Source organism: Neolamprologus brichardi, chromosome 18 (genome assembly GCF_056152115.1).
Source record: "Neolamprologus brichardi isolate AB-2024 chromosome 18, ASM5615211v1, whole genome shotgun sequence".
Lineage (NCBI taxonomy): Eukaryota > Metazoa > Chordata > Actinopteri > Cichliformes > Cichlidae > Neolamprologus > Neolamprologus brichardi.
Window position 1 is genome coordinate 15242267 of NC_142121.1, and position 25130 is coordinate 15267396.

The following is a 25130-nucleotide window of genomic DNA, read 5'->3' on the forward strand; positions in this document are numbered from 1 at the left end:
AACTAAACTTCTTACAATATTTCCTTTTTGGAAAATTTCTGCTGTTTCTGGACACTGCGGTCTGTCCACATTATATCCATGGATGAGCTGAACCTGAACAACTGCCTCTTGTTTGGCCAGTTATTGATCTATGGAGCTCTATATTTACCAGTCTTTGGGTGCACATGCCTTCACTCTGTTTGTCTTTTGCTGACGGAGACGAGGCTTTCTGCCCAGGGGGTGGGGGGGTGGGGGGTTTAGGGGGATTGAAGTCCTCTGCGTGGTGCGAAGGGGTGGAGGAGTGGGGGAGTCCATGCCTTCTGTGCTGCCTGCCTAGTCATTTTATGGCACCATCTGTCCACAAGCTAACTGTCAAGTAGTGACGTCTTAGCTCATCTTTCTTGCCCGACAGTGCGAATTTTCTTTTGATATATATGTGCACATCTGCTGTTGAGAATGTGTCTCAGTTTATATTGCTAATTTAATGTTTGGCTATTTGCACAGAAGCAATTAATTATTCACTAATTCATTTCTAGACATCACTAAAATAAATACTAAACAAAAAGAAATCTTAAAACCTCTTTAAATCTCTCAACTAGGGCAAGGCTATGTTCTTTATACACTATTACAGACCCTGAAGTAAATAGAAAGCTTTGCTTTTACCATCCTCAGGTTTTAGGCCCCCACTTTGAGCAATTCTAGCTTGGCCTAAATAACATTAAGATTTTATGTTCAGTTGAAGTTGGAAGCTTATTCCCTTGGCCAATTACATTTAAACTCAATATTTAACATTGGTTGACATTTAACCCATGCCTTGGGTTATTTAAAATCTTGACTTTATTCTAAGAATATGATATGTCAGATAAATAGCGTTAGAATTATTTATGTCACCTTTTATTTAATAAATTGCATTCCTCGGGTGTCAGAAGTTAACATACATCTTATGCTTATTTGGTAGCATTGTCTTTAAATTATTTAACATGGGTCAAATGTTTTGGTTATTCTGCAACAAGCTTTTCACAAATAACTCTGGAATTTTGCCTCATTCCTCCTAACATAGCTGATATAGACCAGCGAGGTTTGTAGGCCTCTTGTTTGCACACACTTTTGAAGCGTTATCCACAAATCTATGTTGGACTTCAGCACCTCTACTTTCTAAGAGAAAGAAGAGGCAGCCTGGCCCCATGGATTTTATACTTGCATGCTGTTTGTACACATGAACTTTGTGCCTTTTTAGTTTGATTTTTTTTTCCCTTTTTGGTCTTGTGTATTTAATTTTGTCAGAAGCTTTGGAACACATAACTTTAGTTTTAGTTTTTCCCAATACTTTTTCTAAACTTCTAACCATCCAAAGTTGTGCATCAGATTCAGTCAATTTAATGTAGGGGTTAGTACGTTTGCCTAACATGTGAAAGAGCTCCAGTTCAAATCTGTGCCAAATCAGAACATGCCGATTCATCCGCTGCGACGAGCCCTTGCGAATAAGGGAGCATCTGAAGGAAGCTTAAAACCGAGAAAAATCTGGCTGAAATTGTTGGAAAAACCTTCTGCTTATAGTAGTTTTCTCCAAAAACTGTAGCTTACTATGAGAGAATCTCAAAAATTCACATTGAATTTTCCATACAAGGCTTGTAGAGTTCAGAAACGGCCTTTAGATGACAGAGTGACAAATTTTTTTGTAATTCACCTTCTTACTTGAATGTTGGACTGTAGTTTTTAAAGCGAGCTGGTTTAAATGGGTGCTAAGGAAGGAAAATCTTTAAAAAATGCTATTTAATGCACTTGATTGGTTCATGTACATGCAGCATTTCTTTTATTTGATGAATGTATGTTTTACATTGAGCCTGCCTTTTGATTTATTGCAGACCCCTTTGGCCAGCAAGCACTTTGTTGTGTAAGCCATTTTCTCTTTGCTGTGCTGCTCCACAACGGCAATAATCCTTGTTCAATAAATTCAAATGGAAGTGACACTTTGGTATGTCTCCTCTACTATGTGTAGTACATATCATTGTAATTCATTCCCAGATTGATTTGCAGTTGAAAAGATTGGTAGCCCAACAGAGCTGATTGTAAATCCACACCCGGAAATTTATGGAAGTGTCTGAATTTTTGTTAAATGTTCATATAATCAGGCCAAATTGCAGATGATAGTGAATCATATGGGAAAAGCCAATATGCAGTGGTGTTTGTATTCTGCTGAGAGGCAAGTTGGCGCTTGCGTTAGACAATAACAGTAGCGTGATGCATCACGTCCGCCCCTCATGCGTCACAAATGACGCCAAAACGCATCATGGAGACTGTGCGTAAATGTCGACTTAAAATTGACACATCTCCTATATTGCCTCATTATTAAACAGTGCTAAATGAACTTATAGACAGAAAGACACCTTTATCATGTGATTTATTACACATGCTTTCATTGTAGGTCAGCATAATCAGTGCGCCATCGTTTCTATTGCTCAACTTAAGTGCACAAGTCTGTTGTAGGTGTCTTTTAGTCTTGCAATCTTGAGCTCGGCAATAATGTGTTAACAATTAACTTTGTGGTATCAGCTTGTAAACAGAATGGCTGTAAAATTCGATAGGTCACAGGACATTACCCTTTGTTAGGGGGAATTTCACTGCAGTCTTGTTGCAGCTCTGTAAAAAGGACGTGCACCATCAAGTCCGTAGACGCAGCAAGGCTTTTCGAGTCGGAGGGAAAACCTAATTTGGTTACTTTGCACTTTCATTTTACAATATGGTGCTCACCATCTTGGAGTAATTCTCACAGGTGTTGTGATATTGTGTTCACTGCTGAGGTTTAAAAAAAAAAAGGGGGGGGGAGAGTGCGAGCCTTCTAGTGCATGGAAAACTAATCAACGGCCAAAACACCGCTGTTGAAATTCAGCTTGTAACTGTGTTTATGGAGCCTTTGCAGGCTACGCCAACACAAACCTCTTTGGTCTGGGTTTATCAGCCCCAGAGACGGCCGTGATTAGCTCCCCACGCTGCTAGCCATATATCTCAGCTGTCCCACCTCCCAGCGTTCAGGATGACCCATTAAATAGAGACGGAGAAATAGAGAACATGAGTAGGAGGGTAAGAGACATTGGAGAGCAGAAATGCTACCTGTAGTTAGCGTAATAGTAGTGTTTACTCAGGCTGCGCGCTCTCTCTGTGTGCAGCTGCATTGTCTGTCTGCCAACTGACATTTCTGTATGGGTGGCCACACCCTTGCCACACACATTCACAGGGACTAATAACCTAAATGACAAGCAACTTGCGTGGACGACAAACAAGGCAACCGGGATAGGTGTCTGTTAAGTGTCTATATTCCCCTTCCTTTTGAGCTCACTCAAAGCTCTTTTGTCCTCTACAGTTTACTATTTTAGATATTACCCTGCCATTGTTTCTTTGTTAATTGCATCACTAAACCGCTTACTCTTCTGCCTATTGTATCGTATATAGCTCTGTGGTAGCTCCACAGACACTTTGGCTCAAAAAGCTTCTTCCGTAAGAAGTAAGTCACTGTATGCCCTGTTGAATGGGAGCATTATATTTAGGCTCATTTCTGCTTCATCAGTTCAATAACTGATTCTTCTCTTTCATGTTCCCTTTGTGTTTCAACAAACTGCCATTCTTGCAGAATCACCTCCCTATAGGATGCGTGGTCTTGGCATTTTGACAAATTGGAGAGAACCACAGTCGCACCATAAATTGTGTTTCGCCTAGCTGCGGGCCTCCGAATCATTACTTACATCTCAAACTATGTGGAGTAAATTAAAAAAAAGAAAGAAAGAAAAACTCTGGGTTTGTTGAGAATGTCTGCACTTTAACAGCAGTTTACCAGTCTAGGAAATTTGAGACTGGAATTTATTAATCCTGGCCTCCCATTAGTTTATTAAAAAAATGTGTGTGTGTGTGTTAGAAGTGATAATGAGGTGGAGGACACAAACAAATCTATGGCTTTGCCGCATTTATTATTTCCCTGAATCTGGACACCTTGTCATGGGTGGTTTGCTAATTGTGTTTCCATAAACTTGCCTACAGTAGAAATTCTGTTCATTATAAACTTCTTTAACTCGACAGCGGCGCATGTTTGGTTTAAACCAATATATATATATGTATATAAGTAGGACATGTCAAACCAAATATTGTTAGCTAGAAAATGAATCTTGACAGATCTAAAATATGCAGAACTGCGATGCATGTTTTCACATTGTAATTCATGAAGAATCAGCTTTGTTTGTGCACTTCCTTTTCAAACTGGATTAATTGTTGTTGCTGTAAAACGGTTTATCTCCTCAATTTAGCCGACTAATTATTGTGAACATTAATTATCGTCTTTCTGCTGAAATGATCTGGACGATCAGTTAAGCAGTAAATATGCACTGGTTACTTTGTCACTCTTTCGCGCACACAAATCAGGCTTTGGGGTGAAATCATTAGCGAGACAGAAGGATTCATATCCAGTTGCACGGGGGCAGACAGCCACCCCTAAATGTTTCTACTGTTTTTCTCGCGCTCTCCCACGTCCTCGCAAACAATGCCCCCTTGTGTGCCGAGCCACTTGCTCAGATTTCGAATCACACTGCACCCTTTCCACTTTGGTGCTCTGTCCTCCTCTCGTTTGCACTACTGCCAGAACACAAATGGGACACAGTGGCAAGTGTTGTCCCGTAGTATTCGTGTGCAGCAGGGAGGGACCGGGCTACACTGGGATAAATAAGTAGGTAAATAAATAAAGAATAAACCTCGCTCTAGGAATTTGTCTCATTGAAGATGAAAAGCATCTGCCTCTCTCTGGCATCTGCTGCGAAAGATATCCCTCCACCGCTAAGGGTTTGGAGCACGGCAAGTAGCCAGCTCTATCAGCCTCGCTCTTTCTCTACCCACCAACGTAAACCAGCGCAGCACTGGTGTACACAGAAACGAACGTCAAAACAAATTTGTCGGCCAACAAACTTTTTTCTTTTTGCAAAGCTAACTTGAGGTATTAACTTGAAATAAAAACGGGTTCTAAATGTCTTTAATACCAGTTACAGAGTGGTGGTGCGATCCAGTTCTTTGGCACCCCGAGCCGAGTGTTTGTGTATCTTTTTCTTCCCCACACTGCAACACACAGCGACAACACAGCGACAATAAACCGCTTTCTCATTACCAGTTAAGGTGAAAGGCGCAGAGGGAGGCTTCTTTTTGAAATTATTTTGCCACAGGGGTTTTAAATGATTTCCGCTGCACTTGTGGGCATTCTCCAAAACTCTGCGTGCAGGGAGGAGTATAATACAGTTTGATACGATCACAGCTTGAACTTTCACTGACGATAGATGATGTCGACTGTACACGGTGTTTGGAAATTCCTTAGACGCCAAGTTTGTTAAGAATAAAAAAAAAAAAAGATTGGCTTTGTAGACATAAAAGCCTAGAGGAACATTCCTTTAAGTGACAAACGGTGATAAAGAGCTAGCTGTCAGTGATGGCTGTCTGCTACTGTGGCCAGGTGAGGCATGAGCGGGGACTCGCGTGCATTCCTTCACATAGCTTTAACTCGGTCGTGCCTGCTTTTTTGTTTGCCCAGTGACATGTCAAAGGAGGTGAAAGCAGATCTCAGATAAAGAAAAATAACTTTATCTAATAGCTATTGTATAGACTGTTTTCAGCTGCCTTGTTTAACAAAGAGGGCGGTCAAAGAGTTGCCCGTTGTGTGCATTTTTTTTTTTTTTAAATTTGTTTCTACCCGCATTGAAACAGCCACATGAGTAATGGGCTGCTCAACACCTCCACAGGATTAGAGCCCACAGCATTAAGAGTTTTTTTCCTCCACGAGATACTGGAGGCATTGTGTTCCTGATGCTCTAACGTATTTAGCTAAACTGAATAGACTGGAGCTGACTGGCCACCCAGCAAGCCTCTGGATATTCCACTTTGTGAGCTCTTTGTCTTTTAACACATATCAGCAAACGGCACTGTGTAGCGACCGCAGTGAACTGAGCAGTGAGACTGAACAAGACCGACTTAGATTTTTGGGTTTTCTGTTCGGTTCTTCTTGTAGAAGCTTTGTACAGAATCATCATCAGGCTGCTCTCTTTAAGACAAAAGTCGATTTAGTCAAACTTTCAGAACTTTTCTCATTTAAATTCAGTTTTTTTTAAGTCCTCTGGAGATTCTGCTTTAATTCCATCAAAAGAGAGATATCTATCTATACCATATTGTGCTCTCTTTTACAGCATTATGATTACTCATCGCAGATAGCCATGGGCAAGAGAGTAGGGATAAGAAATTTAGTTAGCTCATTAATGGAGATACGCAGTTACTTTGTTTATAATAGCATTAGGCATCGAAACTGGAGGCTGTAACAAACTTAAGGTCATATATCTAAATTCTTAATCAGTTGGCTTTGTAATCTTCCTTCACTAAATCTAATTCCTGAAAAGACAAAGCATCGGTTCTTGTGCCATTCCCTTTGAGGGACAGCTTTTGATTTTTCTGTTTCCACTTAACACAAAGGAGAAATGCTCTCTGTCTCGTTTAATTGTTGTTCATTTGTGGTACACCTGCCGCAGGCTTGTTGGTCAGCCATGTCCCCCTTGGGGTGTGTTATATGTTAAGTGTTTATGTATGCATACATGTCACTCTATGAGATCACTGCACTTTGTGTGATTCGAACCCATCTGGTCACCGTTTCAATTTCCTAATGGGGGAACATTAAGGTGGTCCTTGGGGAGTTGTGTTTAGTTGGTCCACTGGGGTTTTAACTGATCCCCTTTGTAAGAGGTGCGCTGAGAGGCTTAAGCTCGCCTCCACCTCCCCTTTGTTCTTTTTATTTTTTCCCAATAATTTCTCTGTAAAACTGTGCAGCATTTGTTCCCCCCGACTCCGTTGCTGATGTACTTTTTGTGTTACATTCACTTTGCTTACTTCCCCCTGCCCCGAGCAGGATTTGTTGTGGGTATTAGATGCCTTGTTGATCGCGAGCAAAGATCTCCAGCAACGTTTGCTGTTGTTTTCTTACAAGTTTACAAAGATTCTGTGTCTTTGGTTCTGCTCTGCGACTTGCTTTTGATATTTCTGCATTACTGTGTTATTATGCTCATTCAAATATATGCAAATATAGCGTGAGTTTGAATACTAATGGTTCTGTACTCCTGTTCTGCATGTGTTTGCTCTCCCAGGTGTTAGTCTTTGATCCTGTCAGAGTGGGACGCGTCTAGCAGGGGACCGAGGAGGGAGCAGTGCCAACTTGGAACATGGTGCCTAATATTCACCTGGCAGGGCCCCTTCTCCCCAGAGGGGCGTTGCTGTTCCTGCTTTTACTCAGCTGCATAGTCTTCTCTTCTCTAGCAGACAGTAAGTATGCTCATGTACCTGTGAAGTTCTGCCCTGGCTTTCCCACCGTCTAATAACACATTGAGCTTCATTTAGAGGCGTTCTCTTGATTTAAAAGGACTGCCGTAGCTATAAGTGGAATTTAACACATAACAAAGGTGCACTTTAACTGAATACATCAGGAGAGCAAGCTCTCACGCTGTGCAGAGTAGAGCTTTGTTTAAAATAGAATATAGATTCCATTTACATTTCATGCCTTCAGTGGATTCCAGCAAACAGAAATAGCTGCTTGTCTAATGCGTGTCCCCAAGTATAAAGAGCTTTAACATCTCAACTAAAAATAAGCACACAATGCAGGCAGCGGAGATCCATCGGCCTCTGTGCCCGGTTGTCAATCCGAGTGACAGTTTTGGCTCAAAGAAAGCGCTTCAAGAGATACGTCCCCTCAGCTGTACCTTTGGGTCTCGGGCGCAGCCAAGAAGCACCGCCCTGCCAAAGACGGGGTCAGGGACGAAATTAATTCAACACATGACCTCACCTACAGTGCTGTCATAGGGTCACTGTAATTCAATTATACCCCAACCCCTCCTGTTCCCCCACCCGAATGCAGCCACTGCCCTGTCCTTTCAAACATGTTTCGAATAGGATTTGTTTTTCTGTACCCTTTGTCTTTTCCCTCTCGGCTCTGTACTATCATCCTTGTCTCTTGTGGCGTGTCTACATTTGACCAGCATCGCTCTGAACTTGACCTTGCAGAAAAGTTTTACAGGCCTTTTGTTTTTCTTGGGGTCTGGCACGTCTCTCTCTGCTCTGCTTCTAGTTTGATTGGATGGAATTGAATCTTGAGTGAAGCTGTTGTGCTCAATCCAAAATAAAACTACTGTATCCTTCTACAAAATAAAAAAATCATTGACAATTGATCCAAATTTTAAAAAAGTATGAGTTGCTGGAAGATATATAACTGTAAGAAAATTCATATTTGGTCTTTGAATACCTGGCAGAGTGCTCTTCTATAAAAAGGGACAAAGACGTGCAATGTCAGACGTCTATTTGCGTGCGTGCACCTTGTTAACTGTGATATTATGTTGTATACTTGTGCTGTTTATGCCACAAGTAAAAGCATGTGCTTTTTAGAGATCATCAAGTTAAAAAATGCAACGTCATGGGCATAGAAGAAATTAAGATGGTATATAAATGTGCTGATTCTTTCACGCACCAGTCTGGATGGTTCTACGGGCCAGAGATATACACAGCTAACCAGAATAGTGTTTAATCTGTTCAAACAAAGCGTTAATGTTTAACCTAAATCTTGATTATTTTTTTTTACCCCACCCCTGTCTCTGTCTTAGTTTTATTTAGTGTGAAACATTTAATTTAAAGTACATATATAGTCTGATGTGACAAGCTGGCACATGTGCATATATTCATAGACAAATAAGGGACACATCATAAAGCAACTTACAGAAAAGCCTGACTGTGGTCTGGGGTTAAATACGCATGTAGTTTAGTGTAAGCACATATGGGAAAAAGGCCCAGACTACTATTATCCAGACTGTAAAGCAAACAGACATAGAATTAAAATAAGACACTGGGGGGTGAGAGGGGGGTGTAAAAATAACACCTCCCACTAATGGCAGGTTTGTGTGCATTTCTGTGCCTATAATTTGTATGTAACTCAGTTATGTGAGCCTGATGTTTTGGGTTTGGATTTCCTGTATTACAGAGCAGACACCAGACAGATATTATGGGCGGAGTATGGCAAGTTTCTGATTACATGGATTCAGTCTGATGCTTTTTTCTCTCCCCCTTGAACAAGTTAGGCAGGCAGAGAAACCACACGTAGCAAACATGTGTCAGCAGTGTCAGAACACACCCTTGGATAGAAACCATACATTAGTCTTTATCTATATAAATATATATATATAGTTTATTATCTGATACATTTCAAAATTTGTTTCCATACTATTTGTTTGGCGTGACACTTAAAGATGGCACAATTCATCATGATTTAGCAGCACGGGTACAGGAAACTCTCCACAAGCCCTATCAGTGTTATAGCCTTCTGACATCATTCGTCTTACAGCATCATTGAATAGGCGTACAATACAGAGTGATTACTCTGAGTGCTGATCACAGACGTCCCATCGATCCCCAGGGAGCTCTGCCTAATCAACTAGCTCTCTATACAGCCTCCTTCTACACAATAGGCCTCTGGCCCACAAGGTCAGCCTCAAAGTCACATACCCAGCACTTAAATGTAATGGTTATCTTTTTGTAGCGCTGTCATTGTGAGTTATTTCATTGGCTTTAATAAGCTTTTGATGTATGTGTCTCCTCTCGCTCTTCTCATGTTATAATCTTGGGTTGCTTTTCATGTGAGGTGCGGCAAGACTGCTGAGTCTTCTTTTGTGTCCAGGCCTTTTCTTGTCACTCTACTTCAGCTGTATCATAATTAACAAGTTTAAAATAACTTTTCTCTGTCCCACAATGCATCTCCGAGATTCTTATTTATGATCCTTGCACTGCAAATAGAGTAATTGCAGATTACCAGTGCTTTTAACTATTGTTTCATTGTTACTGAACAATGGCTCGACCATAAATGAAAGGTATCCCATGTGCAATCTATGCTATATATTTAAACAGTAGTTTTTTGTTCTTTTTGGCTTTAAACAAAGGCTTTCCCTTTAACAAGGCGCAGAATTTTTTATTATTCTTTAAAACAGCCTTTAAATCCATGTAATGTGCTCAGGAAACCTATGAAATACTCTTAACAGAGTGATTTCTAAATTTGCTACAATGGACTGATGCCAAAGTGGTTTGGAGATGGGTGACCAGATGGGGGGCTGGGGGGCCAAAAATTGGATTGTGTTTTTAAGTGTCCATATGGTCACCCAGTTCAGAAACTGACAGGGATAGAAATTGATTCTTTTTTAATTAAAAGTAACCATATCCACCTTGGAGAGCCACTTGGAGAGTAATGCAGTTAGCGCACAGCTGGGGTCCACACACATCATACAGGCAGGCACAATGAGAGAGGAGGCAAACAATACAAAATGTACTCTGAGGAAGCAGCGGCGAAAAGCATCATATAGGGTTAGAGGACAACATGTATAAGATAAAGTGCCCGAGGAACAAATCTTAGAGGTTGGAGAGAATTATCGGAAGTTGTTTTCATAAGCCAGCGCAGCAATGTCAGAATAGAGGGAGGAAAGGGGCATCAGAGGTTAATGATGTGAGATTAATAGTTTAATTAGGGAGCTCAACAGCAGAGCCACAGGCAGTCACCCAAACCTTATGCTGTGTCCTGGTTTCAGAATTGCCACAGGACGACAGGCGTTTCCTAGTGTCTAGTGTCCTTCCAGAGAAGGGCACATGAGAAAAAGACATTTCAGTTCTCTGATCATCGTCATATTCTTATTGCCAAAAGAAACATTAGTTCCCTTAATGCACCACAGTAGCTCTTACAGGCCCTTTACGTGTTAAATTGAAATTCATGGTAGCTGGCTCTAAATTAGACACAATTAGACAACTTAAAGGCGCACACCTACGTATTGTTTGCTTTCAGAGTGTCCTGCGTTTACAGGCATTTATCTCAACCCTAATGGCCTGGATATATGTCAAGTGGGATATATTTTGTGTGCAAATGATCACCTAAGACTATAAATCATAAGGGGGGGCACCAGAGAACATGCACGCCCGTTTAAAACCACATGTTGTTGTGTTTTATGTTCCTCCTGTAACATAATTTAATTTCCCCCTCAGTTTTGATTAGTGGAGAGTTGAATTACTTAAGACCTCCAGGCCATGTGGGTGTGAAGACGGAAACAATGGTTGGGGCTCTTGTGGTCTCAGAGGGAAGGCTAATCTAGGGGAGGCAAATTAATGAGGTTAGTTGGGTCGCAAGGGGGTGTGCGGTGATGGATGATGAGCTAACCCCAAAATGGAATCACTGAAGAAGCTAGGAGCCATCTCAGCAGCTGAGCCCCAAACACACCGTCTCCCGGGATCGCTTAACACACTTAAGATCTTCTGCACGTTATTCTATTAATGTCAGGGTCCGAGCCAAGGATAGACTTTTAACTAGCATCATTAACAAAGCCCCCCAATAGTCAATGAGTTGCACTTTGTGCTGGTGGAAACTTTGGATTTCAATATGCTTTATTATATATTCACAGTGCATTCAGAATGTCCTTCTCCAGCTTCATATTTTGTTTTACTGAGTATTCCCAGGTTACCACCCACACATGCCTTCAAATGCAACAGTGAGTTATCCTTCTTAGTTTCAAAAAGAGGGGAAAGACACTTAAGTGACAGTGCAAATGAGAACATTTCAGCAAGCGAACTAAACAAACATGGGAGTTGATGTTGCCCCAGGGTTATGCAGATGAGCTTTGGAGTTTGACACCTTACCGTAGCATGTTTTTTCTAGTAGGTGGGATAGCGGCACCGAGATGGAAAACGTACTCGCTGAAGATGGGGACCTTTTTTTTTTTGAATTTCACATTTACATCATTCACATTATGTGATAGACTTTGTGCCAGTTATTTTCAGAAAATAACGTAATGAGTCTCCCACCAGCAAGCAATTATGAGTGTTAGCTCTGAGGAAGGGAAACTGTAAAATACATATTATGGTTTGCCCTCATTTTGTAATGATAATTCAAAAAAAAAGGGAAAACAGCATCTGCAACAAAAATATTTTTATCTTCAGAGAGCGCAACAAAGAAATCATAGTGGAGTTTCTGCCTTTATCTAATCTCTGTGAAATCTTTACCTTAAGGACTCATGTGGGTTGAAAGAAGTTGCAGGTAGTGAATCATCTTTGACTAGATCTAGGTTAGGCGCCAGTTTAAATGCCACAGGTAATAAAACACCTCAGACTCCCAATCGTGTGATATCAGGAACACCCACATTCTCACCATCAAAAAGTACACAATGAAACATTTATCCTTCCATATTTTTAAACAGTTCCTATAAATGCCCACTCGAAGCAGAAGTCACCACAGCACATGGTTGTTTTTTTTTCTTCAAATGTCATAATTTGACTGACAGTCATGAAGAGATGCACAGGGTTGAGAGATACCTCCCTCGTTCCTAATCGGCCCGAGAAGATGAAAGCTATTACATTAATGTTGCTCACACTGGGAAGAAAGGAATGAAGGATAATTGCACTTAGAGTTCTTTTTCTTCTCCACTGCCTTGAATAATTCAGGGAAGGCTGGAAGGCCTGATAGAAAGCCTGTCTTTGTGGTCCACGGGGGCACTGAAAGTTTGATGTTTTTCTTTTCTCTTGTCTCTGCTATAGGTTTTGACATTTTGTCTTAAGTACAGTATCTCGGTCGTGATGAATCGCATTACTCTTGAGATTTCACTTACGTTCTGATAACACATATAAAGCTCCATCAATCTTCAGCCACTATGCTACCATTCTAAGAAAGTAAGTTCCTTTGGTGTCTGTGTTATCATAAGGGACTGCAGCGTGAACTGACTATTAATGAGCTGGAGATGATAGTGCACCATCCACAAAAGCGTTTCTTGGGTCTGAAACCAAGTAAGGTGACAATACTAGACGGTGAACTTACAGGCAAAAATAAATTGGTTACTGTTTTGAGATTACGGCGGTGGCTGTAGTTAGTAGCAAACGATCTACTAATCAGATGGTTGGTGGTTCGATCCTTGGCTGCTCCAGTCTGCATGAACCACAAGTTGATCTCTGATGTATTTCTTCAGACTGCGACTATTAGATATGTGAGTGAGGCATGTTGTATAAATAATGTAAAGTAGAACATAGAAAGAACCAGTCCATATAATATATTATATGTTTGTTTCTTTGTTTGGTAGGAAAAAAGGCCAAAGCTTTTATTGGTTTCTGCTCCTTAAATTTGAAGATTTCATGCTTTTCTGTGTTTTGCATGAGATATCATGTAGTAATAGTAGTTAAAACTATGTATTTGGGTTTTGCACTGTTCACCATATTAACTGCAGCATTTGGTTGTGGGACTAGAATAGGCATTTTGACATTTTCTAATGAAAAAAAAAGAAGAAATAATGCAGATTAATTGATGAAAAATATGAGCTGCAGCCGTAATTTACACTGCATGAAATTAAATAGCTGTTGAACTGCTGCACTGTTTGCACAGAGACAGTTGCACTTCTGTCTCCTTATATCGATGTTTACGGCTTTTAAAAGCCCTGATAGTAAAGCGTCGTCATACTTCCACTCCTATGGCTCTTCCGCGATAATTGTAAAATGTGCTATGTACAACACAATGCTTGGCATTCAGCTGTAAAAACCATAGTGCAGATAGCACACATGATGTTTATTGGTTTAAACAAACAGCCTGAAGTGCAGTTGACTTTATCGGGGTAAATAACTTGCAGGGGAGGCAGCTTTATATGGCATTAATTGCAAACAAGTTGGCTGCTAATGGGCTGAAAAGGCCTTAATGGAAGTGTTCCATTAAAACAACCAGTGCTGATGCCATCAGACAAATTTACACTAAGTGTTGCCTCATGAAAATGATAACTTGCTAATCCATTATTAATAAGAATTAATGGTTTTCACTGTGCCATGTGCGTATCGATCCCTGATACTCTACACTACAGAGTAGCTCTCATTGGGCACTCTGGCAAGCTTGGGAATAGACTAATTGTAAGCCACACAAGTGCCATTTACGCAACTCTCCCCGCTGTCTCTGCTTTTATTACAAGCTTTGCTCTGAGGCCCCCGACTAGGAAAAAGGCAAACTGGCTGTTAGGAAAGTATGATGCATACAAAAGGTGTTAGCCAGAGTCAACAAAAGAAAATATCACTAGTAAATGAATGAAGGTTGTAACAGTTTTTCAGTTTTATAAGCTCAAGCATGAGACACAAAGCACAGCTCATTGCTTTTACTGTGCATACTGATCATACAAACTGACATGTCACTGAGATTATTTCTGAGCCAGGACAAACCCAGATCTGTTGCCCTCCTGCAGTTCAGAAACCCCAATACCTTTTATCTGTCTAATGACCTCAGACCTCACAAATGCTGCTGCAGGCTTTGGGTTAAATGAGAGAAGCTTTTTAATCCCCCTCCATACATAGCCTTTAGGCTCCTTTGGTGTTTTCTAAAAGCAGGATCTATGCAGATTTGTCAATACCCCGCGCCCGAGGTCATATTTAAATTTCACATTAGTAGTGCAGAAAAATGCACCTTACACTCAATACACTCAATCACCACACTAATCATAAATGCTAAATATTGTTACTTGATTAAGCTGGCACTTTATATGACGTTTTTGAACACAAAGGCCTAGCATTTGTTTCCCTAATAACCCTTCAATTTGTTTGATAATGAGGTTAATGCCTTTCTGTATTTGTGGGGGTACACCAGAAACACCTATTAGTCCAAAACCGAGTGTTTTTCACTGGCATGTATTGTTTCAAGCTTTGATTAATTCATTTATTCCATTCATTAGTTCTAACATGAAAGGCTTTTTGCTCTAGTAACATTTTTTTCAGTACCACCAACCAGGCTGCTGTTTGTGTACAGCAGCACTGTTTTGCATGTAGGATCTTTCTGGTTTATTTATTTGGTAATTAAAACAGTCATTTGAGTGATTTTGATTTTGATAACCCAGTTTAGTGATACTAATTAACGCATTGTTGTATTATGGCCAAATTCTGGTAAATAAGCACTACTTGTGAGCCAGTAACCCCAACCCTACGATTCTGGCAGCTTGCAGCAAAGCACTATGCCTGACAGTTATGGCAGCACTTTCCACACATTGCCAGAGAGAAGAGAGCATGCGTTAAAGCCTTGTCAAGATATGAGTTTTGAATGTGTTGTATCAAAGCATAAAGAGAGTGCAGCCCAAAACTCGTAGTCAGTGGCTGAGAGAAGGATTTGCATAGGTAGGCTTATGTGTTTTCCACCTCGTCCCTGCCATTGTTTTCATGTGACAACTGTCTGACAGCCAGGAAAATGGGACACAGGCAAAGAAAAAAGGTTGAGTCTGGATTTTGTTCGTCTAAGAAAAGAACTGACAAACCCAACAGTTTGATATCACCCTTCAGTGGTGGCTGTGCTGACAGAGGAACACCAACTCTCGCAGATCAAAAGTAAATGCCTCTGTCCTTTCAGTGGAGTGTGGTAGGGCCACCATTAACCCCATGTATAAGTCTGTGGTTCAGGGTCACCGCAGTGACTTGTGATTTTGTGATTGATGCTCGGTGAGATCTGGATTAACGATGGAGAGCTCTGAATTTGCCACAGTTTAGCCCGCGAGTCACAGGTCAACTATCGAAATTCAGGGGAAGCTTGTTTAAGAGGATTAATACGGGAAAAGCTCCACGAGTCCAGTTTCCACTGTTTTTCTGTTTATCCTTAAAATCCTAAAGATTTCTAAGATCCACCAGTTTCTATCTTAAATGAGTGTGGCAATACACAAGCTTATGTCCTTTAATTTGAATCATGTGTGCTGAACTATTTTAATACTGTCTGATCCTTCATCCGTGCAACAAAGTGAAAACCCTGACATCAGTCTGAACGCTGCTGCAACAGACAGATGTTGGCAGCAACTCTTCTAAGACTGATGGCTGATAATCAGGGTTTGAGCATTCCAAAGCACCACCCAAGCGCAGGCTCAGGCATCCTCAGGCATGCTCAGGCATACACTCTTAATGCTTATCAGGGTGGACTTGTTAACTCAGGTGTCTTGCCGCCACATGCATGTGTGTCACAGCCACATTCTGATGCTATAGATTATTGTGCTTTCGCAGTTGCTGAATCTTTTTTCTAAAACTTGTTCCTGAAAATAACCAGGACAAAAAAAAATAATCAAAAATCGAATTCAAATGTCAGGTGAGTTTGGGGACAAGATCAACATCAGGTTGACTTCCCATTAACACTTGACTGTGCTGTAGTACATTTGATTTGTTTAGTTTTTTTTAAGGTGTCACACTTTTTAGACAGTTATATGACTGTTATGTGCTATTACATGGCATTTAAAGAACATGGCATCATCACAAGAGACAAACATGTTTACCTCTTATGAGTGTGTTAGCTTTTATTTGACCTACACTGCCGTTATATTATATTATATATTATAATATAATATTTTTTATCCCAAGTACTGGCAACGTTGTCTCACCTTTGAAAGAAATGTTCATTTCATTTTAAACTAAAAAAGTCACGATATCATGTCAAGACTTGAAATTAATATTAAATTTCATGAAATTTTTAAATGTAATGTCAAAAGATTTCATTTTGAATCTTCTGCAGTGGTTTGAAAACAAAGATATTTTAGCAGAAATAACCTTGAATCAATAGAATTTGCATATTTTCATAAAGGTCACTAGAAAATATTGACATCTGCATGTCGATCAATTATTCTGTGGTGTTTCACACCGTCGTAGTGCCTTTCTTCCTCCAACTAGTTGAATTTAAATATGTGTAACATATGGTATGTATGCATGCACACGCAACTGCCTGCAGGCTTGCCGTATCCTTTTATTGCAAAACTGCTGCATTGCATTGAAGGAAGCGCCTCTGTGGATATGTCCTCAAGCAAGGACAGCCAACACCACCTCTGTCTCTCTCTCTCTAGCCAAGTGAGTGCAGAGTGTGATGATGTAGCAGGTGGAGCTTCTTTTTCTGAAAAAAATTACAGCGTTGTGCTAACCAGATAGTGAACCTCCCCACATGCTTCTTTTCCAAAAAAATTACAAATGTTATGCTATAACAAGAAACAGTGGTGGAAGCCATTGCTGGATTTCTCCCCAGCGTGTACTCAGAGATGGGAAGCTGGCGTCCCCTGTGTGTACACGGCATAATGATTTACCCCCTTTTGCATGTCTCCATGGGGCAGTCTGCTCATCTGTGGTCTAGGTGTTCCCTACCTCCCTTTTTTTAATGACTCTGGAGATGAAACACGAGCTGACAGAGCTGCAATAGGGACATTGTGTCATGGTGCTGAAGACAAGATTATGCATATCTGAGGCTGTAGATAAAGCATAAAGCATTGCAGTTGTTACGTAGAGCTAAGGTATGCACATTGTAGCATCACGTCACCCTTGACAGGCTGTTGAAACACTCCATTGTCATATGTACAATGGTGCTGAGTGTGTTGCCCTGTAGAACCCTAAAGGCAAACAGGCGAAATCACAGTTGGAGGTGTTTTCCACGGCAGTACAGTATCAAATCTCATCAAACAGCCCAATTAACAGAAGTGTATTTTTTTTTCTAGTGAGAAACTTCGTCGTGTTTTAAACCATGTGTCAGGTTAAAGGTGAGAACATGATACAGTGACAAGCACACAAAGACTAGACGTGTCTCTCATGACTGAGCTGCAGGTGTGCACAGCAACAATGCCTGTGTGGGTTTTCTCAGGGTTGCCTTTGTGTGGAGAAAAGTGACACCGATAGATACGTTCTCCCTCTAGTCTCAGCCTCTTTCCCTGTCAATAACTTATTTCCCTTACTCTATCCCTTTCACCTCGTCTTCCTCAGGCTTGCCAAGTTTCGTCAAATCCCCTGAGGATCAGACGGGCATCTCGGGCGGAGTTGCATCGTTTGTGTGCCAAGCCACAGGGGAGCCGAAACCAAGAATCACCTGGATGAAGAAAGGCAAGAAAGTCAGCTCCCAGCGCTTCGAGGTGGGCACTCATGCGTGACTTTCACATCTCTGAGCACCTTTGCATGTACAAACATAATGCAGGCAGGAGCAAACGCAGCACGTTAGACTGCTTTTATAACCTCTCATTGAGACCAGACGCATCCACACATGCGTGCGGACTGGCAGCATTCACACAAATGACACATTCACACAGGACGCACAATGGCTTGCCCCTGTTATTGAGCATCACACCGACTCTTCAGTTCTCCAAGGGAACCTAGACAATCTTCCTTTCTCTTTAATCTCCCTCCATCTTGATTTATGTAGTCTGTTTCATCTCTGTTTGTTTTTTCACTCGCTCATCCTTTTCCCCGTGTCCCCCGGCTACACCATATCTGGGCACGCACCACTGTAATGTATGTGATGTATTTCCCCTCCCACTTGTGCTCCCCTTTGAAGAGGAGGGGATACTTTAGCTGGGGGTTCTCGCCGTTTCTGGCCACTCCTACCTCTGTGACATTACATAACTGTGGTACCTGAGGAGCTATTGGTTTGTACTTCTTCTGTTCTGTGTCAGTGTTTTTAGACATGACCTCAGCTGATTTTTCCTTTTGATTAAGAGGGGATTGAAGGGATACATAGAAACTAGTAAAAGAGCACCAATGACAAATAAAAAATGCTTTACCTCCCACATTAGAAAAAAATCAAGTAATCTGCATGTAGGAATGTATGTTGTTTATATCGCATAATAAAGGTAGTGTAATATCGAGGCCACTAAAAATGGACTTCCTACATCTTTACTTTCCTGTGGTTTTTTTTCTTCAGGTGATTGAATTTGACGACGGTTCGGGCTCCGTGCTGCGGATCCAGCCTCTGCGCACGCACAGAGACGAAGCCATTTACGAGTGCACGGCCACTAACAGCGCCGGCGAGATCAACACCAGTGCCAAGCTTACAGTGCTTGAAGGTAAGATAAGTCTCCTGCTTTTTCCACTTGGTTTCTCTCTCCACACTTGCTTTCACAGTGGTCCTTTTTTCCCTGTTGCTGGTGGTTTTCAAATCCTTTATGTCAATATATAAGGAAATAGAAGTGTTTGCTTTAATAATTCATACATATGAAATTGGTGGAATTCCTGGTATTGCCCTTGCCAAGGAGGAACAGCGGTATCTTAATTCGCAAGGTTAAACATTTTTTAAATAAGCTAGCGGCTCAGCAAATGTGTGAGCTGCAATCTTTAGCTTATGTTTTTATATATTTTGACAATTTTGTTAGTATTATAGCATATATAGTTTTTGGGTATAATGCGAGATCTTTCAGCTGGTCACTTGGATTTGAGTACTTTTTAAAAACAAAGCCACAATCATCTAATAAAGCAGCTGTAAATACTGCCTGATGCTAACATGTATGACTTATATAAACGTTTATAAATCAATAATTCTCTGCCTATCCACATAACTTCAAGAAAAAATTCTTTATAGGCATATGAATAATGTTTGGATGTTTGAGTGGTTTCTACATGTACTAGCACCCTCAGTGCCTGCAGGCTAGTTTGACCTTCATGGACCTCTTTTCCTTTTTTTGCCTATAGAGTTAATGTATGTGTATGTGCAAAGAATATGGGCCTAGAGGTGCGAATTTCTTCTTTAATTGATTGTAATTTTGTCATGTGGCAGCTAGTCACCACAGGAGTTGATTTCATTACAAACTTTAAAGGAAACGAAAAAAAAGCTCCAGAGCTAGCCAGAGGGAGGATTAAGGCCGTCTATAGCCATTACACCGGCATTAAAGCAGATCCCCTCTCATTCAAAATCAGCCTTTCCATCCCCAGTTTGAATCCCATCTTCCTTACACCCACCCTTCCTTTTTTTCTCTGTCCACGCTGATTTGGTGATATCATCGGCTGGGCTTGCATAATCTTCCCGTAGGTGCTTTTCTTCAGTACAAAGAAAGATTTTCTTTTTACCCCTCTTTTGCACTATATCACGAAGAATGCTGTTTCATAAACAAATAGGTTTATGCGGGCAATATGACATAAAACTCATATGAATGAGATTAGCTTAATCATAGTCTTTGTGTACGGGGCAAGTTTGGAGTCCCTCACTCAGTGAAATACGGAAAATGATCTTACTCGACAGTGAGCAGCTGTTTATACCAGCAGACTTACTTTACATGAAAGCATCTTCTATCAGTCTTCTTTCTTTCATCTGTGGTTCATGCCATTTGATGCTTTTATCTATTAGGCTGTACTGATACATATTTACTGCACACATTTTCACCATGGAGTAGTAGCCAGACCTTAAACTATGACCGTGTTACCCTGTGAGGGAGCTTGATACTCGTGAGACTGGCAATATCAAAATCAAGAGGGAATATATTGTGCCAGGCTTCAAGCTGTGAACGTGAAGCCAAACCACACACTGTCCTATAAAAATGTAATGGCCAACAGTCACAGCTGAGGTGTTTCAGTTGTGAAAATATAGATATTTCATCTGATCACCTGCCAAGTTGTTGTTGTTGTTTTTTTTAAATTCCTCTCAACTGCAATTTTGTGTTACAAGGATGGCAAGCATTGTCTAATGACATGCTAACTTCATACTAGACTGACTGCTTGGTAGCTTTTATAGACTCAAACTGCATCTTCTTTTTCCTCTTCACCACTTTAGGTTCTTTTGTAATTCAGATCCAGTCAGTTGCCAAGTATTTTTCTAATTACTGCTATTTTTCCAAAGACTACTTCCCTCATAGTTCTGTGTAATCGAAGGTTTCAGGAAAAGTCTTTGCAACACAGTCTTCTGATTTTCAAATCACAATGAAATGAAACATTTATTTTATACACTCCTCAGTTTTTGAAATTGACAATTTATACTTATGTGTACATGCATTAATATATATTGTTATATTAAACTGAGGGAAAGTGTTTGGAAGTGCTATGGTCATCATATCAGTGAAATAGCAATACCTGAGTTGTCGCCTCTCTGCATGGTTGGAGCAGTTTTGGCTCATTGTTTTAGTTGCACAAAGCAAAACAATACAGGATCATAAAAACAGGTCCTGTCGGTCTACAGACTGATGCAAGCCCCGTCTACTTACCTGTCCAAGGTGAGATGGCGGACAGCCAAAGTAAAGAAGTCTTTGTCAGCGCAGACACAAATACCTTTTGTATTTTGGAACGTGTACTCCAGCAGGACTATCACAAGTTGGTTTGTTTGTGTTGGAGCTGAGCAACCTCTGCCAAACGTACGAGAACAGCTGTTCAAGTGTAAATAACAGTGATGTAATATTGTTTTTGAACTTTTCTGTCCATTCTCAATAGGGCTGCACGATTTTGCATAAAATGAGAATCACGATTTTTTTTGCTTAGAATTGAGATCACGATTCTCTCACGATTTTCTTTTCCAATATAAATATTTATTGCGCTTATTAACTGCACATCAACTTCGTAACAGTTGAGACTGAACATAAAAACAACAAATGTCTCACATTTTGTTGTTGCCGCAAAATGTTGTACTGCTTGAAATTCCGTCTCCACCGTTGCTCGACACTGCGTGTATAGAGCAGGTAGTGCAACAATAGAAAAATAGTTGCGGGACGGCACTGTGTAGTGTTTGTCTAGGGTGTTGATCATTTTCCTAAATCCCTCGTTTTGCACAGTGTTGATGGGAGCCATATCTTTGGTCAGGTGATAAGTAATAGCCTCCGTAATTTCTTTGTGCCTGCGGGAGTTCGACAGGTATAGGGAAGTGCTGTATAAGGTTCCCGTTATTGATGTTTGGGTGGTTGACCGGGACAGATTTTCTTTGTTTACTTTTTCGTAATCCCTGACGTGCTCTCAGTTGTTTTTCCCCTGCCAATTTTAGCAGCCAGCTTCTGTATCACGTGGTATAAGGCTCCGCCCTTGTCATTTGTTGAGCAGGAAGAGTGAGCGCTTGTTTTCATGCAGATTACATCCCGGATCAAAATGCGGTACAATCGTCGCCGTCTTTTTTTTTTTTTTTTTTTTTTTTTTTTTTTTTTTTTTTTAAATCGTTGTCATTTGGAAATGAGATCGCACATAAGTATGAATTGAGATCGCGATTTTCTAACAATTAATCGTGCAGCCCTAATTCTCAATAAAAAAACAAAACAAAACAGTAACATTGTTAGAATTTGTATTTATTAGTTAAACAATTTATTGGATGCCATCTAGTCACCACTGATGTTTAGCATGATTGATTTGTGAACAAGCCATCTCGTAAAAGTCGTTCTCTACGCTTTCTCACAAAACCTGTCAAAGACCAGAACGACACATCGTGTTTAAATAAAGAACTCGACTCCGCCTGAAGCCTTACGATGAGCTGACTGTTCATACAAACACACATGCACAGATATTCACTGTCAAACACACACTCAGAACAAACACGCATTCCCTTACAGAGCAATGACGTCAGCTCCACTCTATTTTTAGACTATTGTTTGTAGCCTAGTGATATATCAAGTTCATATCAGCAGCACAAGAAAACACTGGGGCAGCACCAAACAGATGGAGACTAATGACCCTCGCTTTTAATGGGCCAGGAGTAGCCTGAAGGTTTGAAACGTGGGTGTCACATCAGAATATACATAGCCTTTTCACATCGAGAACAAATCATAAAGTCTGGGGAAAGTAACAGTGAAGGCGTCTGGAGCCAGAAATCTTTGTGGTGTCGTTGAGCAAGGCACAAAACCAGCAGAGCTACTCGGTAAATGTGCTGTTGCAAACATGTCGGGTTTGTCTGTCCTCACTGGAAAAAGACACCACGGTCGAAAGAATGTCTTCATAAGCAAAACAGTCCTGTTTTTGCTTTCCACTACGAGGAAGCTCACACTCTCTGCATGAATTCAAGTGCATGTGACTTTGCATCCCCACGAAGCCGCAGTAGTGCTGTGAGCACCCCCATTCAGAGACGCAGCGAGAACGGTGAAGTCATTATAGCTATAAGTCGATCTGGATTATAGGTTTTAGCAGAGCAAAGGAAGGTCGAGCATTAATTACGATTATTTCATATACTGGCTCTTTATTTTGTTATGCCAGTCGTGCAAAATATGGATTATGACAGTCATGCCAGAGCAGCTTTACACCTGCTTTCTGTGTTGGCAGAGGAACACCATGCTGCGTATGCACCTAGGTTCAGCAGTTCATTATTGTCTGGATCACTTGCTGGGATTTTTGGGGTTCGTGTTTATTTTGTGTCAGTAGTAACAGTGTCCTGTGGCACCACATGATACTTCAACAAGTTCCTTGAAGGATTTTTTTTTATTTCTTGTATTTTTTATTTTTGAGTAGAAAAACGTAACAATGTGACTGTGGAAGCAGGTGAGCAGTACCTTCTGTTAGTCTTGCTGTTTGTGTGCAAGATTTAACAGAAACTATCAAGCAAAATGCAAAGAAACTTGGTCAAGACGTGGAGCACTGGTAACAGAAGGACTCGGGCTCTTTAAAAATGGCCTGATAAATCATTGCCTTACACTTTATTTTGGCTTGACGTCACTGGCAGTCACTTATTGTGACTCTGTGGTTGAGTTACTCAACTTTGTATAAAAAAATCAAGACTTCATGAGAGTTATTTCACTTTATGTCTGACTTGTTGTTGGAGACCTACCTACAGATGTTATGTAATCGGATACTCACCTGCGGGGAGTTGCAAAGGCACGTTTTCACGCTAGCCAAGTCGGGCTTTAGCACTTTTGCAGTCATGAGTCTCGAGTCGCTCTGTAATTCTGTCACGCTGTAACAGCCCCGCTCTTTGTTCGTCGCAGTTCTCACGCCCCTGCTCGAGGGGTCACACCACTGAGACTTACATACGGGCCCAAAGTCAGCTTAGCCATTCTTCATTTTGTGTGTGCAAGAGACAAACACACACACACGGGTGCGTAATAATAAGTACAAAACTGCCAGACTTTCATAAGTCAGCTTGTGAGGATCCTTTACTACAACTCTTCTTTTTTTAACTGCAGTGTTTTGAACAATTGCCTTACATCTAAAATGTCATTTTTATGGGTACACGTGTGTGTGTGTGTGTGTGTGTGTGTGTGTGTGTGTGTGTGTGTGTGTGTGTGTGGGAGAGAGAGAATTGGTTGCCTGTCTGCAGCTCCGACCTATGTGGCTAAATGATGATGCAGGCATTGCTAGGAGAGCTGTGATTGAGAAATACTGTTTCAGCCTTTCGTTCCTCTTTTCTCTCAAACTCTTATTTATTTATATTTCCTTCATCTGTTTGCATTCATAATGGTTTTTCTGTCCCTACCCACTTCTGTCTCGCTGCCTGCTCTGCGTCACTGCCGTGGACAGTGCAGTGGCAAATTGAAGTTGTAGTGAGGTAGTAGATGACCAAGAGGAACAATGACTCATTACATGGGTAACGATGCCAATGGTCTGACCTTGAGCGCCACCTCCCCCCCTCCCTTGAATTGAACTGCCTCAGTAAATGTCCAGGTAAATGGTGCTTGTCTCTGTGATGTATGAAATAAACTACTGCCGTCCGGAAAAGACATCTCGGCTGACAACATCAGTCTTAAATGCCACTTCTCCATGTCAAGGCAATAATTCATATTTATCACCGCTAACATTAGATGAAATTTAAAATGCAATGACTCAGATCAAGAAAGGACTAAGGCAGTGTCAGAATCACGTCATGACAAAATTGATAAAAACAAATTTGTCTCTTTGGTCCAGTTGATAGAGTCTTTGCAACTGCATGTTGACAAGGTTTGTCCAAAATCAACACCAAATTTTGATCAAATCGCCTTGAGCAAAAGCCTTAAAAGTGCTTTACTTTAATTGGTTTCCATTAGCTACCAGGGAAGTGCAAAATTGCCAAGTTCTGGGAAAGGCCTATAGCAGTGGTCTCATTTTCAGTCTAAAGATTCTTAGCTCAGAGATTTTACAGTAACATTTAATTAGAGATCAGTTATCACAGTGAAATAAGAGTCCATAGATCCTAATGCTGCCTTTTGTTTCCTTTTATGGCATATAGAAGTGCAGACAGTTTCTATGTATGAACATAGTAATTCATTTTTAAGCATGAAGAAAACTGTTTGTAGTTATTTGTATTAATCAAAAACTGTATCAAACCAAAGTAAGTGGAGAATAATGCCTTTCTGCTTTGACTCACAAACAATGAGTTTCCCTGGCATTACTGTATTTTTCGGACCATAAGGTGCTCCGGATTATAAGGCACATTAAGCAAAACAAAACAGATAAGTCAAACTTTACTCAACTCATTCTTC

General features: G+C 40.8%; 1 protein-coding gene across 15 annotated transcripts in view; it reads left to right on the plus strand.

The window, feature by feature from the left end:
- LOC102792271 (receptor-type tyrosine-protein phosphatase F) overlaps window positions 1–25130 on the plus strand; it is a 159991-nt gene that overhangs the window by 50906 nt on the left and 83955 nt on the right. For all 15 annotated transcript variants that reach the window (XM_087832577.1, XM_035908305.2, XM_035908311.2 and 12 more), the window contains exons 2-4: window positions 7134–7308; window positions 17779–17924; window positions 18710–18851. In XM_087832577.1, coding sequence (XP_087688703.1) covers window positions 7209–7308; window positions 17779–17924; window positions 18710–18851 — 388 coding nt within the window. In that variant the 5' untranslated portion in view covers window positions 7134–7208. The remainder of the gene's footprint in view (window positions 1–7133; window positions 7309–17778; window positions 17925–18709; window positions 18852–25130) is intronic.